Consider the following 15,463-nt stretch of genomic DNA (forward strand, 5'->3'; position numbering starts at 1 on the left):
ACACTTTTAATTTACTAGCCTGACAACACAATTAGCAGTTTCTCCTTTTATATTTTTGTTTACAGCTCCTGTCTCTATGTGGGACAAAAATCAACTTAGATTAGTTTTGTCACTTTAATGGTATATAAGTTACCAATCTGTTACAATGATATAAATGATTTTACTTTAAATCCATCCTAATAAATAGGATTGATTCACCAATGCTTAGTGCGTCACTGAAAATATTATTCAGCCGTTTTTTCTATTTACTTAATCATATTGTTACTTTAACAGATTTTTTTCATGTTAGCAGAGTAGGACATAAAACAAATCTGTCACAATATCTGAATATGATTAAGTAGATGCCAAAAACTGTTTTTTTCAGTGTATATGTGCCAATGGAGTTGGACTCCCTTTGATTCTGCAATATCCCTATTCATTGACTTATGTTTCCTCAAGAAGAAGAGTTAGTCTGACACACATACTTTGATTTGAAGGTTGAACTCTGTTATTGAGTGGTTAATAAGTTGATCACCCTTTTGCAGGAAAATATTATAGAAAACATTTCTCAATCTTCAGATTTCTGATCGTCTGGTTTGACCACCTTCCCACTTTTGTGAAGAGTTTTGTTTTTGTCAAATCAAACAGAAATCTGTACTGTAAAACTTCTGCATATCTGGATCAAAGCCATAAATACAACAAAACAAGCCGATTTTAGAAGCACTTTTAATTCATAGCTAGTTTCCCACACTGTAAACGTCACAACAGTACCATTAAGAGTATGTGTTGGTAAAGGGTTGTTACAAAATAGGGAAGAGAATTACAAAAGTCACCTCCCCGACCCCCACTTAAACAGTCAATGATTTTTCTATTTGCCACTGCAGATGCCAAACAGCAGTAGAAAATGCCACTGAGAGCTTTACATTAGCTGACAAAGGACAACAAACTTGTAAACGGAGTCGGACGTGACGAAGGAGCTGTACCTGTAGAAAAAACGCCAGCAGAAACAAACAGATCAGGATGCAATTAAACCTCACTGAATAAATAATCATCAGATCTTTTTTTCTTTTAGATTTCTGTAACTCTTTATGGACCTTAACAAATACTTGTCTACCTATAACAGACTAAAACACGTTTTACACATAAAACATATCTTCTTCTTTTATATACTTACATATTTTAATTCCCTCTATAGAGAGAAACCTTTTTTTCTGTCTTCAAGACTAACATCTATGCTGAAACATAAACAATCTTAACATTTTGAAACAAAGAACACATATTTAAGACCTCTATTTTTGGGAAATAACTGTGCACTGAAAAATAAAATCCATTTCGTGCAGTTTCAGCCCTTTTTTATTTAGGTAAACAACACTAAAGTGTAAACAGAGTCAAAGCTGGGTGGGATGGACAGTAAAGGAAATCATGTCGGAGGACAACACGGAGGATTTAAAATCTGAAGAGGTCAATAAAGTGCTGCGGAGAAATTGGCATGAGGCAGCTGTCTGGATCATTGGCGGTGCACGGGTGGCCAAAGTCCTGAGGGAGAGATAACATTCAGAATGAGAAGGATGAGTAACCAGGTAGGAGATTTACTCAAATTACATTCATGAGTTTGTAAAGATGGAAAACAGGGGAGTGAGGAGGTTGATGAGCACTGAAAGTCACTGAAAACCATTAGATTCAAAAAGTACATAAAATCCTGGAGAAAACTGTTGTACTATAACTTTATAACATCTGGCAAAAGTATTCATAACTTTTTCACATTTTTGTTAGAAACACAAACTTCAAACTAAATTATCTTGATTTCATGCCAACAAACAACACAAAATAGAGCATAATTTTATTGTAGTATAAAAATAACACATGCTTACTAAAAAAATTAAAAGGTGTGACAAAAAAAAAAAAATAAATAAATCAAATAAACAGAGCCACCCATCATTTTGAGAATATGCCAAACTTGAAAGGTTTGGCAAGTTCCTGAGGTTCTGAGTTCAAGCCCCACTCCCACAGACTGCCCCTCTGGGTCCCTGAGCAAAGACCCTTAACCCCGCACTGCTCCCCGGGCACCACACAATGGCAGCCCACTGCTCCCAAAGGGGATGGGTTAAATGCAGAGAGTTCATTTAGTTGCTCTGTACTTGTGACAACATAATGACAATAAAGTGGAATTCTATTCTATTCTATTACTTTAAACTCGGTATAGACGGTCTGTAAAGGTCTCAGAGAGTTTATAATGAAATATTAACAACCTGCAGCATCATAAAGACCTTTATAATAATGATTTAAGAGAACGTTCACAGAAACCTGGTTATACTAATATAATATAAAAGAATTACTCAATAAAAAGCATTTTTTGTAGTTTGACACAAGCCATGTGGGCGAAAAAGCACAGAGGAGTGTTGTTCTGTTCTACACACATGTTAAACATAACTTTTGTAGAACAGAAAAACTTGGAAAACAAAGTCCAGTGGTTTGTTTTTAACTTTTTTTTGGATTGACTATGACCTGGTTGACTGAGAATCTGCTAGTACACATGGCATATTAGCCTGATTGCACCCTTCTCATGATAGGAACAGTGCAATCAAAATGGATGGGACCTACGTATATGGATAATGCTGTAAGTGCCTGCAAAAGACTGGAGCTCAATCCAGTAGCATAACACTAGAAATTTAGCTAGAGCTACAGGATAGGTTAGCATGGAAGCATACCCTTCTGTTAAATTGGCTAACTTAGAAATAGATGTTCACAGATATTCTTAATGTATTTGGCATTAGCTTAAGCTATTTTGTAAAGAATAGTCAGAAAATTGGATTTTAAGATAAGTAAAAAAAAACAAAACACAAACAAATCAAAAACTTGCTGCTGTAACAGAAATAAATTCAAAAGCATGCATGCATGCAAATAAAAAACATGCATCATTTTCCTTACACTTCACAGCAATGCTCTACAGTTTCTGACCATGGTTATACCCAATGTTTGAAAAGTTATGGGGTACTTTTGCAGGCCAATATAATAAGTATCACAGTATTTATCCTAACATGCTTGGTTGAAATAAACAATAAAATGCCTAAACATGAGTTTATTTCATTATGGGGTAAAATTAATGTAATTAAAATGATAGTCTCCACTCAATTTAATTAAATCTCTATGATATCAGTACAGATTTCTAATACAAGCTAATCACAGGGCCAAGAATTAAGCTTTAAAAACTATTTGCCTCACCGCATATTGGTGGAATGCCCCCTGCAAATAATAAGATAAGCAAGGCACTGGGGTACTGGTGGTTCCAAGCCTGGGTGGGTCAAAATAAAAGAAGGGCTTGTACGCCCCTCTGGTTTTGTAGAATATATGTCACAGAAAACTAAGGCAGGGGAGGCCGATTTAATTTTGGATAATTCACGATGGGTATGGGCAAGGGTGCATAAAATGTTGGGTATTTCACAATATAAACAAAGCTACTCTTCTATATGGAATAACCCTTCCATCTGCAAAGGTAAAAAGGTGTTTTTATGGCCAACTTGGTTGGAGAAGGGCAAACGTACTGTCCAAGATCTATATAGAGATCAGATATTGATGCCTGAAACAACAATTTAATTTAAAGGACAAAGGGGATTTTTCAGGTATCTACAGCTGAGAAGTTCAGTAGGATCTGTTTTTGGTTTGAGAAGAGAGAATGAAGAAGATAATGTGATGCAGGAGTTTTTTAATGCTCCGCCTATTTCACATGTACACTCTGCCTCTGTCTGCTAGAACAAAATGTCAAGATTCCAGAATAAAATGTCTGAAAATTTTAAAATTATCTGGCAGAAAGATCTCGATACAGACATTGATGAGGCTGTGTGGGAAAATATCATTTCAAATGTGGGAGGGGCTGTAAGGGATGCAAGGAATACATTTATTCACTACAAAATTGTACATAGGTATTATTTTACACCAAGTAAGCTATGCTGAATGGGTCTAATAAAGGATAACAAATGTTGGAAGTGTAGTAAAGAGGTGGGTACACTTCTCCATGCACTATGGGATTGCCCCTTGATAAATGCCTTTTTGGAAGGCAGTTTTTTAAAAAAAATATAAGGACTGGCTTATTCAACTTTTACCATAGTCTGCAAAATTCTGCCTTTTAGGAGATAGACTAATGATGACAGGTTTTCTGATAGTGGCTAGAATTATTCTTCGTAAATGGAAGAGCCCATATAGACCAGAAAATAAGGAATGGCTTCAACTTATGTGAGAGACAGCAGCTTTTGAAGTGATGATTTCAAGGGTGCAGAAAGAGTAAAGCTAGCCAAGCATAGATGTATTTTGATTACAGTGTTTGTATCAATTCTTAAGGAATTTGGAGTGTGTGTATATTGTGTGTCTATACATTATTATGTTCTGGAATAGATAATTGGTGAGTGCTGTCATGTTCTGTGTTGCTGCCGATGTATATTTGTGTGTTTTTGTTTTTTGAACGTCATTTTTCTGTAACAGTATTATCACAAAAGCAAAATAATAAAAAAATGTAATGACAAAAAAAAATTGTTTTATTGTTTACAGCTAGGCGGTTGAGATCTGGAAGCCCATCTCCCGTAAACAGAAGAAAGAAAAAATAATAATTTCCTGTATGTTTCACCACAAAACTCCTCGAAATAAGAAAAGAAGCCACCTTGACAAATCTAAGCCAGGTAAGGGAGGGTTTACCACTAGACAGCAAATATCTGAGGCTGGAGAGGAAATCCTTTATAAACCTGCAGTCTACATTAACACACGTCTACATTAGCTTAAAATGTGTAGGTTGCAAAAGCATCTCTTTTTTGAAAGATATATTTATTTTACGTCAATCTCCAAAAACTGTGAGATTTCTACTTGTTTTTGTCACAGTTAATTCCAAATTTCCCCCACAGTGGCACCATGAAGGCATTTCTTCTTTTCATCTAATTACTCTAAATCATTTTTTTAAGCTTATTGCCAGAAAAAGTGAGTGAAATTGTTACAGAAGTGGCTTTTGCTAAATAAAAATATACTTCATCATAATTTGATTTTAAACTAACCAGCTGATATCCAGGAATGACTTAAAGAAATCCAGTTGGACTCAGAAATAGTCACTTTAAACTAAATTAGAACATCGGCATGCAGGCATGAAGATTTAATCTAAATATTTACACTAGATTATAAGACAGCTGACAGCTTTTTAGACATTTATCTAACAGAAACATGTTGGCACAGAAGAAGATAAGAGCACAGAGAAAAAGGAGCCCCTGTTTACCAAACAGCGCTTGACAAAACGTCCTGACTTTAAGAGATACCTGGAATAGCACGCAACAAAGCCTAACTCATGGAAACGGCTTGATTACATGATCAACAGAGAGCAAAACAACAGTATGATGGGACGTGAAGTACCTTGAGAAACAAAGCCACATGGTGATCCTTAAGGAGTCGGGGAGAAGGGGAACCGGGAGGAGAGGAAGGAAGGCAAGCCAGGAAAAGGAGGCAGAGAAGGCAGAGTTAAAACATACGGGGAAGAGCAAAGAGGAAGGTCACAAATGGTGCAAAAAAGGAAAACCTTCCAGACTAAGGTACTTCTTCTGAAAAGTACAGTTCTTTAAATGAATTAAAAATTTCTGCAAATGAAATCTGACCCAAACACCTGAACAAAAAACTAAATAAAACATCTGGTACAACCAAAAACACATTTTTCCATATGAACCTGGAAAAACAAAACAAAAAAAGAAACACCTCATGGCAAAAAAAAACCTTTTACACATGAGTATTAATAACAGTGCAAACACACACTGATATCTGTATTTCTCGTTACCACGAAAACCTCAATAACTGCCTTCTGATGGATGCAGTAAAAAGAAAAAAAACACAGGGAACTTTCCTTCCACTTTTGAAAATAAACTATTAACACTTTTCAACCCAAATATCCGCTCTCAGAGATAGAAACATAAACACCTGTACAGATTTCCATTTCCATAAGTCGGTCTTAATTTGGCAGATTTTTTTTTACTTGGGAAAAGGCACAAACTCTGCAGACTTTACTGACTATAAACTATCAAGGCATCCAGTATAAACAAGCTTAACAAAATAAACACTCTATAGTGTTATTGCAGCTATGCAGCTATATTATAGTCATTTAGATCAATGGAACAAAATTTTTACTCTACATAATCCTGACATTTTTACCAAGTGAGGAAATATAGACCGACTTAAGTATTCCAATAGTAAAAGAAAAAAAAAAATATATATATATATATATATAAAACATTCTAAATTCTGAATCACAGAAATAGAGTTTTGTAATGCAAATATGTTAGCAGGGGACAAGTAGTTTAACAAAATGTCAAGAGCTGCATGTAAAAACAAGCTGGAAAAAGGTTAAAGGGAGATGAAAATCTGAAGAGAAATATACAAAAAATAAACAAACATGCCTGAGAACTTGATATACATCAGGGCGGCTTAAATTCAGAAAATTATTTCCTGTCCGAAAAAACTCCATGATAAAACACTGAATCCTGTTTCATCGTTCATACATTTTTTCAATGTCACATTGGCCTTAAGAACCTGTTTGATTATCAGGGGAAATTCCAGAGAAAGGATGTGATTATCCTTGATATCCTTGCTTTTAACTATTGTCAGAAACAACCCTGCAAAGACAACAAATGTTCTAATCCTGAATATTTTGCTTTACTTCACTTTTGCCAAATATAATTCTTAACTTTTCTCAACAACTGCAAAAAAAAAAAAAAAAAAACCAATACAAAGTTAAAAGGATAAACTCTACATTGTGTTCTGTCGGATGAGACATAAAATCAAATTCAGTGTGTTCTGGCCTTGACTGTTGATGCTGAAAACATGGCTTGATGGGTCATAGGGAAAACTGTCTATTATCAGGTAAATAATCATAAATATTCTATTATTTCTATGCAGATGGAGCCTGTTAAAGTATTACATACACTAACTTTACTTTAGAGAGTGACAAACATTTATTCATATTTTAATATGCAGAGATACTCATTAAACATGTCTTTATAGGTAAAAAGTATATTTTTTCTTTTTAAGTTACCTAGATGTGTTTCAAACATTAGAAAAATAAACTCAGAATATTGTAAATCATATGTTTTTAGAATGACTCTAAGCAATTGTAGGGTTAGGGTTAGGGTTCTGTTTTTAATTTAAAACACAGTCCCTGAGATAAGCAAAGGCAGGTACAGATGGTTTGCTCGTCTTGGTTACCTTCCAGAAGAGGATGCTACAGTGTTTGCAGAAGTGCAACGTGTCGCCGTACTGCTCCTTCATTGGGTAATGCTTCTGCAGTGTGTAATACATCAGCTTCCAGTCCACGTTGTCATTCCTGGTCAGACCCAAACTCCTACAGTACTGTGTATAATCAGACGAAGCATGAAACAATTAAAAGTCACAGAAGACTTAGAACTGGAGAAACTCCTAATTAACACCAATGTTTCTCAGTTAAGATTTATTTGGTTAATACTGCCCTCTAGTGGTTAATATGAAAATTGCGTTCTTTAGAAATGACTAAAACCAAACTAGTTCAAGCAATTCAAATCAGTTCCTTTTGGATGAGATCCAGATTTATCTTCCTCACCGGTTTGTCTGAGAAGTGAAACTGACAGAGTTTCTTCCACAGCGTTTTGTTCTCACTGAGGATGTGTAATGTCGGCGTGGCCTGACCCAGGTTGATGATATCGCAGGCGTCAGATAACTTGCAGAGGATCTTGCTCTGCATGTGCAGCGGCAGGTCGTTGAAAGTCATCCCGCTGTACATTTGCTATGGAAACAATAAAAATCATAATAATAATAATAAGGAACAACATTTTCTCTGCTTTGCACAGCTGCAACTGAGTCTGTAGGGTGATGGCTACCATGTGAAAACATGTGTAAAAGTAAATATTGAAACCTTCTTTAAAGGTAGCAGCTTGCCTCTTACCTTTGGGATCTGCATATTGTTGAGCTCCTGCTGCCATTTAACAATAGTCTCCAGGCGGTTAAACCAGATATTTACGTTCCCTACGAGGACACACCTGCCAACATGGATGGTCAGACTGTGGAGTGTGGAGCTCAGGTCCTGCAGAAGCTCCTTAACAAGGCGTGGATTGTAGTGGTCCACTAGGACTGAAGTGAAAGTTGATATAATTAAAATATTTTATAATATTAAAAAAAAAATCTCCCAGAAAACACAAGCAAAGAGTAAATCTATCGATTTTAAAAGTTCAGAACAAATTTACTGACAAACCCATTTCTTTACATCCTGTTTTCAAAACAACTCTATCAAACTACACTAGAGATGATGATTTACAATAAGACACTACTAGAAACACTAATTCACACAGTCATCTAATTTAACATAGATTTGATCTAGGCCTGGACAGTAATTCAATACATATACATATATTATATATATATATATATATATGATTGCATTTATTAATTATTATATGACCATTTAATATTTTTCAATATACATTACAGCCAAATGCTGCACCATGTATCACCAACACACATTACAGGATTCATGCATGTTGTTTTGTAAAGCAAATACTTTTAAAATGTTATATTAAAGGAGTTAAAAACATTGCAAAGCAATTGCCATAAGTTTGTAGGGATCATTTTGTCTATTTAAAGGCTTTTATTTTGTTTATATGCACATTGAAATTATATCACATTGACCAAAATAAAGACATTTATTTTCAAGAATTTATTTTATTTTGATATAAATTTTAGCCATTATTTTCATCTGATTTGAAAACCAAAAAAAAAAAAAAAGAGAATAAACAACCACCTTTTCTGCTGATTTAAAAATGAGGGGTCAGATTTTCCACAAAAGGTCATCCTCTCATTTGGTGGTCATTATAGAAATAATTATATAATGACTATATTTTAGTTTAAAAAACCACATTATTTTGTGGGTTGCCAAATGAAATGAAGAAAAACTTTTTAAGATGGATTTACAGGACTGAATGTGTTCCTATGGAAACACTTCTTAATTGCAAAGCTTTTGCAACATGATTAATTGATTCCAGAGGTCATAAATTTAAATATCACAGGAAATGTTCACTGGATCTGCTGCAATTGTGAAATTAAATGACCAAAATCAGTGGCCCCCATTTACAATGCTTTATGGGTCTGTTAGCATCAGCATGCATCTGGTGCAACCGGCTCTGAATCCAGTGCAGATATAAAGCAAATTGAGGAGACTGCTGTGCTTCTTTAACTCCAAATTCTGCTTTCTTTTTCCTTTACCATACATTACAACTGAAACCAAAACCTAAGATTCAATTTCAGATCCTTAGTAGAACTGCAGGTATGAAATAGCTCAGTGCAAATGCCAGCTCCACCTACCCTTGCGTACAATCTTCTCCAGTATATTAAAATAGTTCTTCTGGGCAGCTCCACTCAAAGACGTTAACTGAGACCTGGCAATCAGCTGGAAAAGCTGTAGGAAACAGGAGGAAAGAGATTAGAAGAGTAACAAGTTAGAACATGAAATAAAGGAGCCTATAGGTGGTATTAGCTGCTCACCTTTGCAACATAGTTAAATCTTCGCAAATCTTGAATAGCGCTGGAAAAGTCTAGTCGGTTAAGAGCTTCCCCAAGTGTGCAGTAACCGTGTCGCTGTTGGCACATAAGAACAAAGAAGGGTTAACTGCCAGCGTAGTAAGGAATTAAAAGAGAAGATTAAAAAAGGCTGCATACTTTAACTTGAAAACATTACAGTGAAAAAACGTTGTTAGGACTCACTTCCTTTGTGCTCTCTTTCTGCACGTAGATCCATTTATCCCTGAAAACAACTAAGATAGAAAACATATACGGTATTAATAGGTTGTCAATTCATCTGCACAATCTGCACACCTCTACAGGGAAACTATGAGTTAAGTTAAACAGAAAAATAAATAAGCAGCAAGAATGCTTTAATTTGCTATCGTTTCTCAAACAGATATTTGATCAGTTATTGGTAACTGGTGTTTATTTTAAAAAGGGAGATTTTCAAAAAAAATGTCACTGCGGCTCTGGAACAACAATTATCCATATTGTGCAATATTTACCAGAATCAGAATTAAGTTAATTTATTACTATTATTATTATTATAGCCTTTTCTAAAGCTAAAATATCCTTTTTTGGAGTACAGAACTAGATATGTGCCATAACCTTTAGAGTGTTGCTCTTGTGTGACAGAGCAAACCCAATTTGTTTTTTTTTCCCTGTCTGTTTTGCCCTGTTTCTCTTTGTGATACCAACTGCCTTTTTATCTGCCTTTAATGAAATAAAAAAAAAGTTTATTGCCAAATATGATAAGGATTTATGAAAATATTTAACCAAATCCCATTTTACTGTCACATCAAAATCACCCACAGAAAAAAGGCGTTTTTTCTACGTATGTATTCTATATTTATATATGTAAAAAAAAAAAAAAAATCACTGCTACTGACACCTTTTAAAATCCCAAACAATGTATATGAAATTACGCCTACTTCTTCTTTTTTTACATTCATTATCGTAGGAACTTTTAATTAGTAATCTATGACTTTCTGTTTAGGTTGACATGACAGAGACTTTGTTCTTTAAGCCAAAAGGTTGAAGCTCCGATGTTGCAGCCATGCACAGTGAGAAGGGAGGTATGGGAGGTGAAAGGCTAATTGACAGGAAATCATGACCAGATAGGGGATACTAGCTGTTTTAGAGCAATACCAGAACAAATACCTTTCTGTCGAACCTTCACTCTTTCACTTAAGATTACATATTGCACTCTATTCTGCATTACTGCAATAAAAGAGTAGTATGATTGACCCAGAGTAGCAATAAGGATGGAATGAACTGTCAACGCAAACACCATCTGTTATTGCGTGACCTGCAGGTCCTGCATTCAGCATTCAAAGACTCCCCACTAAGCCCACACAGTCTGAAACTCACACTGGGATTTGGTATTATTGTTGTAGAACTCCTTCTTCCTCTTGGTGTTGGCGAGCTCGCATACCTCTCCGACAAACAGATTTTCATTGTCGTCACTGCAGAGCCTGTTCACACAGAGGAAAAGGATTTTGTATGAGGTGGATAATAGAGGATACAGGTTTGACTAGAAGGTAAACTGTAATTACAGACTGCTGTGAAAAGTCTGCTGTACCTAGAGCGAAAAAGCTGCTACATATAAGTCTATACAATCAGGATAAACTGACAAAAATGACAGAGATATGCATTGCTAGCTCCTTGTGGCTGTGAGCTTTGAGGCAACATAAAAATAAGAGAGGGAAGTGATAATGAGTCACTGTGTCTGCAGGACAGGGAGACGCTGCACATTGCAGACATACATTAGACTCTGAGAAAATGTGACTCAGTCTTTTCTCAGACAGCAGGCAAAACATGTCAAATAAAGAGCCACAAACATTAACAGCTCCATTGTGCCAGAAATAACAAGCATCTATCTGTTCTTTGTTGTTTCTGGAACACATTTCAGAGCAGCAACATTGTTTTTTTTGTTGTTGTTTTTTTCAAATAATCTTAATGCTTTGGCATCTGACCTTAACTTGTCATCAGCTGTTATTTAAAAAGCCACAACAGGGAATATCTCACATGTATTGAATAGAAATATGAAGCTAGCAGAGAATCTCTTGTTATTTCTGCTCTATATTTCACGTTCACTTCTGCCTCTCAACATGTAAAGCTGGTCAGCTTCAGATCTAAGACATTTTTACATGATTAGGTTAAAAATAAAGCCCAACTACTTTTATATCATCTGTATTTTCCTCTGGATATAAGTTTAAGGAATCACATTTCAAAATGTAACACTTTTTAAGATTCGATTATTTCACAGGTTTTACCAAACTTTACAGGCAACCAGAAAGGTTGTTTTGTTTCAAGCATAAAGGCTCTAAATATAAAATAGAGTTGCACATTTTCAGGAAAATATCAAATTACAAAGTCTTGATTTCAAGACTTTAAATCAAATGTTGTAGGATGTTAGACACCATTCAGCTGGCTAAATGCAATACATATGGAGAACATCAACACATAGAATTTGAAATATTATACACCACCCTAACATATCATCCAAACAGAATTTTGGGACATAATAATTAGTAAAACTGAGTTAAAATTGTAAAACTATTAATACTCAGTTGATAGAAGCTCATAGTATAGCATTATAGCCAACTTGACCACACAGATTTTCATATTTTCCATTGTTCAATATTTTCCCAGGCAAAATATCTAACATATACATATGTCAGGTGTAAACATGCAAAGTTCTCTTTCTGTCTTTTTGCGTAATGTTTTTTTCTTTATTTACAGGCACATATGTATTGAAACATCATTAATTTAATGTTCTTTTTTGTTTCTGCATTTTTTTCCCCTACTTGCTTTGATTCTGTTTTATTTTCCTATATTTAAATCATGTAAAGTACTTTGCATTGTCTTTGTACTGAACTTCGCTATACAAATACATTTGCTTAGCCTTGCCTTGCCTTGCCATATAAGGGAATATTATATAGGGAAGATTATTTTCATCTTTTAAACTGTGCAAGAAAAATGAGCCCTGCTAAAAAGGTCTTCAAATGTCTTTGATTGTGACTGAAAAGAAAAAAAAAATACATTAATTTTCACTCTGAGCATTTTAAACATATCTGTACACTTATGAGCTGGACTTGAAAAAACAAAACACAACTTGATGTTTCAGCAAAAGCAGTGCAGAAATGTCTTCTGGTGCTGTTTCTCATTCAAATGGATAAAGAATCCTTTTTTTAAAAAACTGATCGATAGTAAAACATTGCGAAGCCTCATGATGGATTGGTGACCTGTCCATAGTGGATGCCGCCTTTCAACCAATAACTGCTGGAGATACTTCACCAGCCTCCTGATACTTTGCAAAGATAGCTGGAAGACAACAGAAGGTTGGTTGTCTTAATGTCATTCCATACTTTTAGGTATATGAAGGAGTCATACACCACAGTGTTGTATACTAATCATATGTTAGTTTTTAATTAGCTTTTTCCTCATACTAGCTTTGACAAGCAGTGACTTAAAATTTGAAAGGTTTAGTGGAAAATGTTCTTTACCTGGTGGATCACCAAAATACGTGGTCCTCTTAATTGTCAATCATTCTGGTGATATATGTTTACATAAGGCCGTCCTACGTGCTTGTCCCCGTTTTTACTTACCGGTGGTGAGTCTGACATAGTGGAAAAATTGCAAATTTTCTTTTGAAAAGTAAGCTTGTAAAAGCGATGCAAACAGCAACTTTTAAACAGAGTGTGCACGAGGAGAAATGGACTTGTGCATGCTATTGCACGTGTTTAATAGGCGTTGCCTCTCAGGAGTGGGTACAGGGTTGTGCATGTGCATTTTTCTTTTTTAAAGTGGAGACGACGGGTCTTTTCAAAAACTTTAATATACCTTTAATTCACTGGTTGATTTTAATTTCACTTGGTTCTTTTATATTGCACCAAATCATAATTAATGTAGGTAAAAGACACTCTTTAAAAACAAAAACACCCCATTGAATACGGACCGACTAAACTAAATCCAACCAGACCGACTGAATAAAGTCAATCACAGTCTATTAGGCCATTTGGTAAAAGTATTCTATCTGACAACACCCCGGGGTTTCATATAAGTAACTCTGCAAAACATCAGAGGGTTTAACAAGATCATGAATAAAGTATGATGCTTAATGTTACTTGGGAAGACAGCAGACAGTGTATGCCTGTGCTAACTCTCAGTCACCCAGGTCATGGCAACCACAAAACAGGCTTAAATCAAAAGAAAGTTTTTCTGAAAACATTTTAACACCTATCCAGAAGACTTGGTCAACCAGACGGAAATGACTCAGACATCAGGTGTCAATACCTTTCCAGAAAAACATGTCTCTGATTTCAGCCTGTTTTGTAGCACAATGAAGCTGCATTCATTGCAACCTTATTCTAAACGGTTTACAGATTAACTAAAAGATAAGGATTTCAGACCTGACCACAACCACATTGCAAAGACTTATTTCTGTTGTGTGAATTCACAACCTTTCAGAGTGGGGCTAGCTTTGGAGAGCAGCCAGTAGAGTGATGTCATTGGTTATTGTCTGAGGCTACATGGTGTGGTGCTGTGAGTCACTGTTAGCTGACCGATCAATACAAAAGGACAGAGTGGGATCTGAGAGAGATGTCACCAGTTTTTGCTGTATTACTGAAACTGTCACCGTGAAGTCAACTATTGGGCCATCTACTGTTTACAGAGATGCATCATTGATATATGGCGTGCTAGGTGCCTCACAGATGCTGATGATGTGATACAACAGCTTATGTACAGTTTCACATTCCCAGCAAGTCTAAAGAAGCAACAAGGAAAGTATTTTCTATGTAACACAAAGCTAGGCTGGGTATTAAATCAGACATCTGTGGTCACTGCTTTGAGGTATATGTTTCATTTCAATTTCTTTGGATGTAGTTTAATAACAAGGAAGCAAAACTGATCAGATCTAGGATTCATGATGGACAACTGCTCACAAATTAGGGTAACTTTCTCCCAGCTTGCTTTTTTGTTTAAATACAGAAACAAAAACCCAGAGTAATGAACATTTCTTCATCTCTGCTCCATAGAAATTCTGAAGAACATTCTAAGACAGTCCAAGTTTCTGTGGCTGCGCTGAATTTGTGGCTAAGAAGCACATTAAACTAAATACGTCTCAAATAAAGGAAAACTATGAGTCAGATCACATGCAGGGGAAAACAGTAATCATCCCTTCAAGTACAGTATCGGGATATCTACTGTTGGGACTGCAAACAAAACAACTACATCGCTTCTGGTTCTCCTATAGGTAAACCGTTAAACCCAGCCTTTCTGGCTACATAGAAAAATGGTTATCTCTAAATGGAACACTGGTTCAACTGACCCAGAAATAGCATTAACATTGGTTTTAATTCTGCTTTTTGTACCAGCAGACACCAACAAACAATTATTGACCATGCATTTGTAAAATACTTTGACTGTCAAAGTCGTATGGAATTCATATTTAAAATTCAAACCATTCTGGCTTAAACATGTATATATTTATCAGACCATATTGTCCCAAATATTAGAACATTTCTATAAAAAAAATCCTGTCTTAAAATCTGTGGCGTTTTTTGTTATTTTATGCAGGCCAGTTAGTTATATGTCAGCCTGTACACCTAAATTCGACCAATCATATATCAACGTTCATCTGTCAATCAAATCTTTTCAGTCATAGCATCCTGATTCATGTGTCGCAGCTAATATACGCAACGGCTGAAATAAGACATAAGAATCATTTCCTTTCCCAATAAGTTCTGTCCCAGTGTTCACGGCGATGGACGTCTGTGTCTTCAGCAGGCGTAGAGCTAACAGAACTGGCAGCGTTACTAGGCAAAGGCTCAAACATGTACGGCTGGAAGCCTTCTACACCAAACCAAGCTTCTGCCGCCTGGTGTCCTCTTCCACAACAACTTCATCCCTGCTTTCCTCCTCTAAATAAAAAATG

General features: G+C 35.6%; 1 protein-coding gene across 2 annotated transcripts in view; it reads right to left on the bottom strand.

Annotated features, from left to right (window-relative positions):
• Nucleotides 1-350: 350 nt before the first annotated feature.
• The window catches only part of fbxo25 (F-box protein 25), a 21,638-nt gene continuing 6,525 nt past the window's right edge, over nt 351-15,463 (bottom strand). Inside the window, exons 3-11 of one of the 2 annotated variants that reach the window (XM_015371772.1) lie at nt 10,894-10,997; nt 9,724-9,773; nt 9,505-9,597; nt 9,325-9,418; nt 7,913-8,097; nt 7,571-7,753; nt 7,201-7,344; nt 5,365-5,391; nt 351-1,515 (exon numbers count right to left, since the gene is read on the bottom strand). In XM_015371772.1, coding sequence (XP_015227258.1) covers nt 1,426-1,515; nt 5,365-5,391; nt 7,201-7,344; nt 7,571-7,753; nt 7,913-8,097; nt 9,325-9,418; nt 9,505-9,597; nt 9,724-9,773; nt 10,894-10,997 — 970 coding nt within the window. In that variant the 3' untranslated portion in view covers nt 351-1,425. The remainder of the gene's footprint in view (nt 1,516-5,364; nt 5,392-7,200; nt 7,345-7,570; nt 7,754-7,912; nt 8,098-9,324; nt 9,419-9,504; nt 9,598-9,723; nt 9,774-10,893; nt 10,998-15,463) is intronic. The other variant, XM_015371779.1, reaches the window with a different exon arrangement.

Source organism: Cyprinodon variegatus, unplaced genomic scaffold (assembly GCF_000732505.1).
Source record: "Cyprinodon variegatus isolate N-32 unplaced genomic scaffold, C_variegatus-1.0 Scaffold4, whole genome shotgun sequence".
NCBI lineage: Eukaryota > Metazoa > Chordata > Actinopteri > Cyprinodontiformes > Cyprinodontidae > Cyprinodon > Cyprinodon variegatus.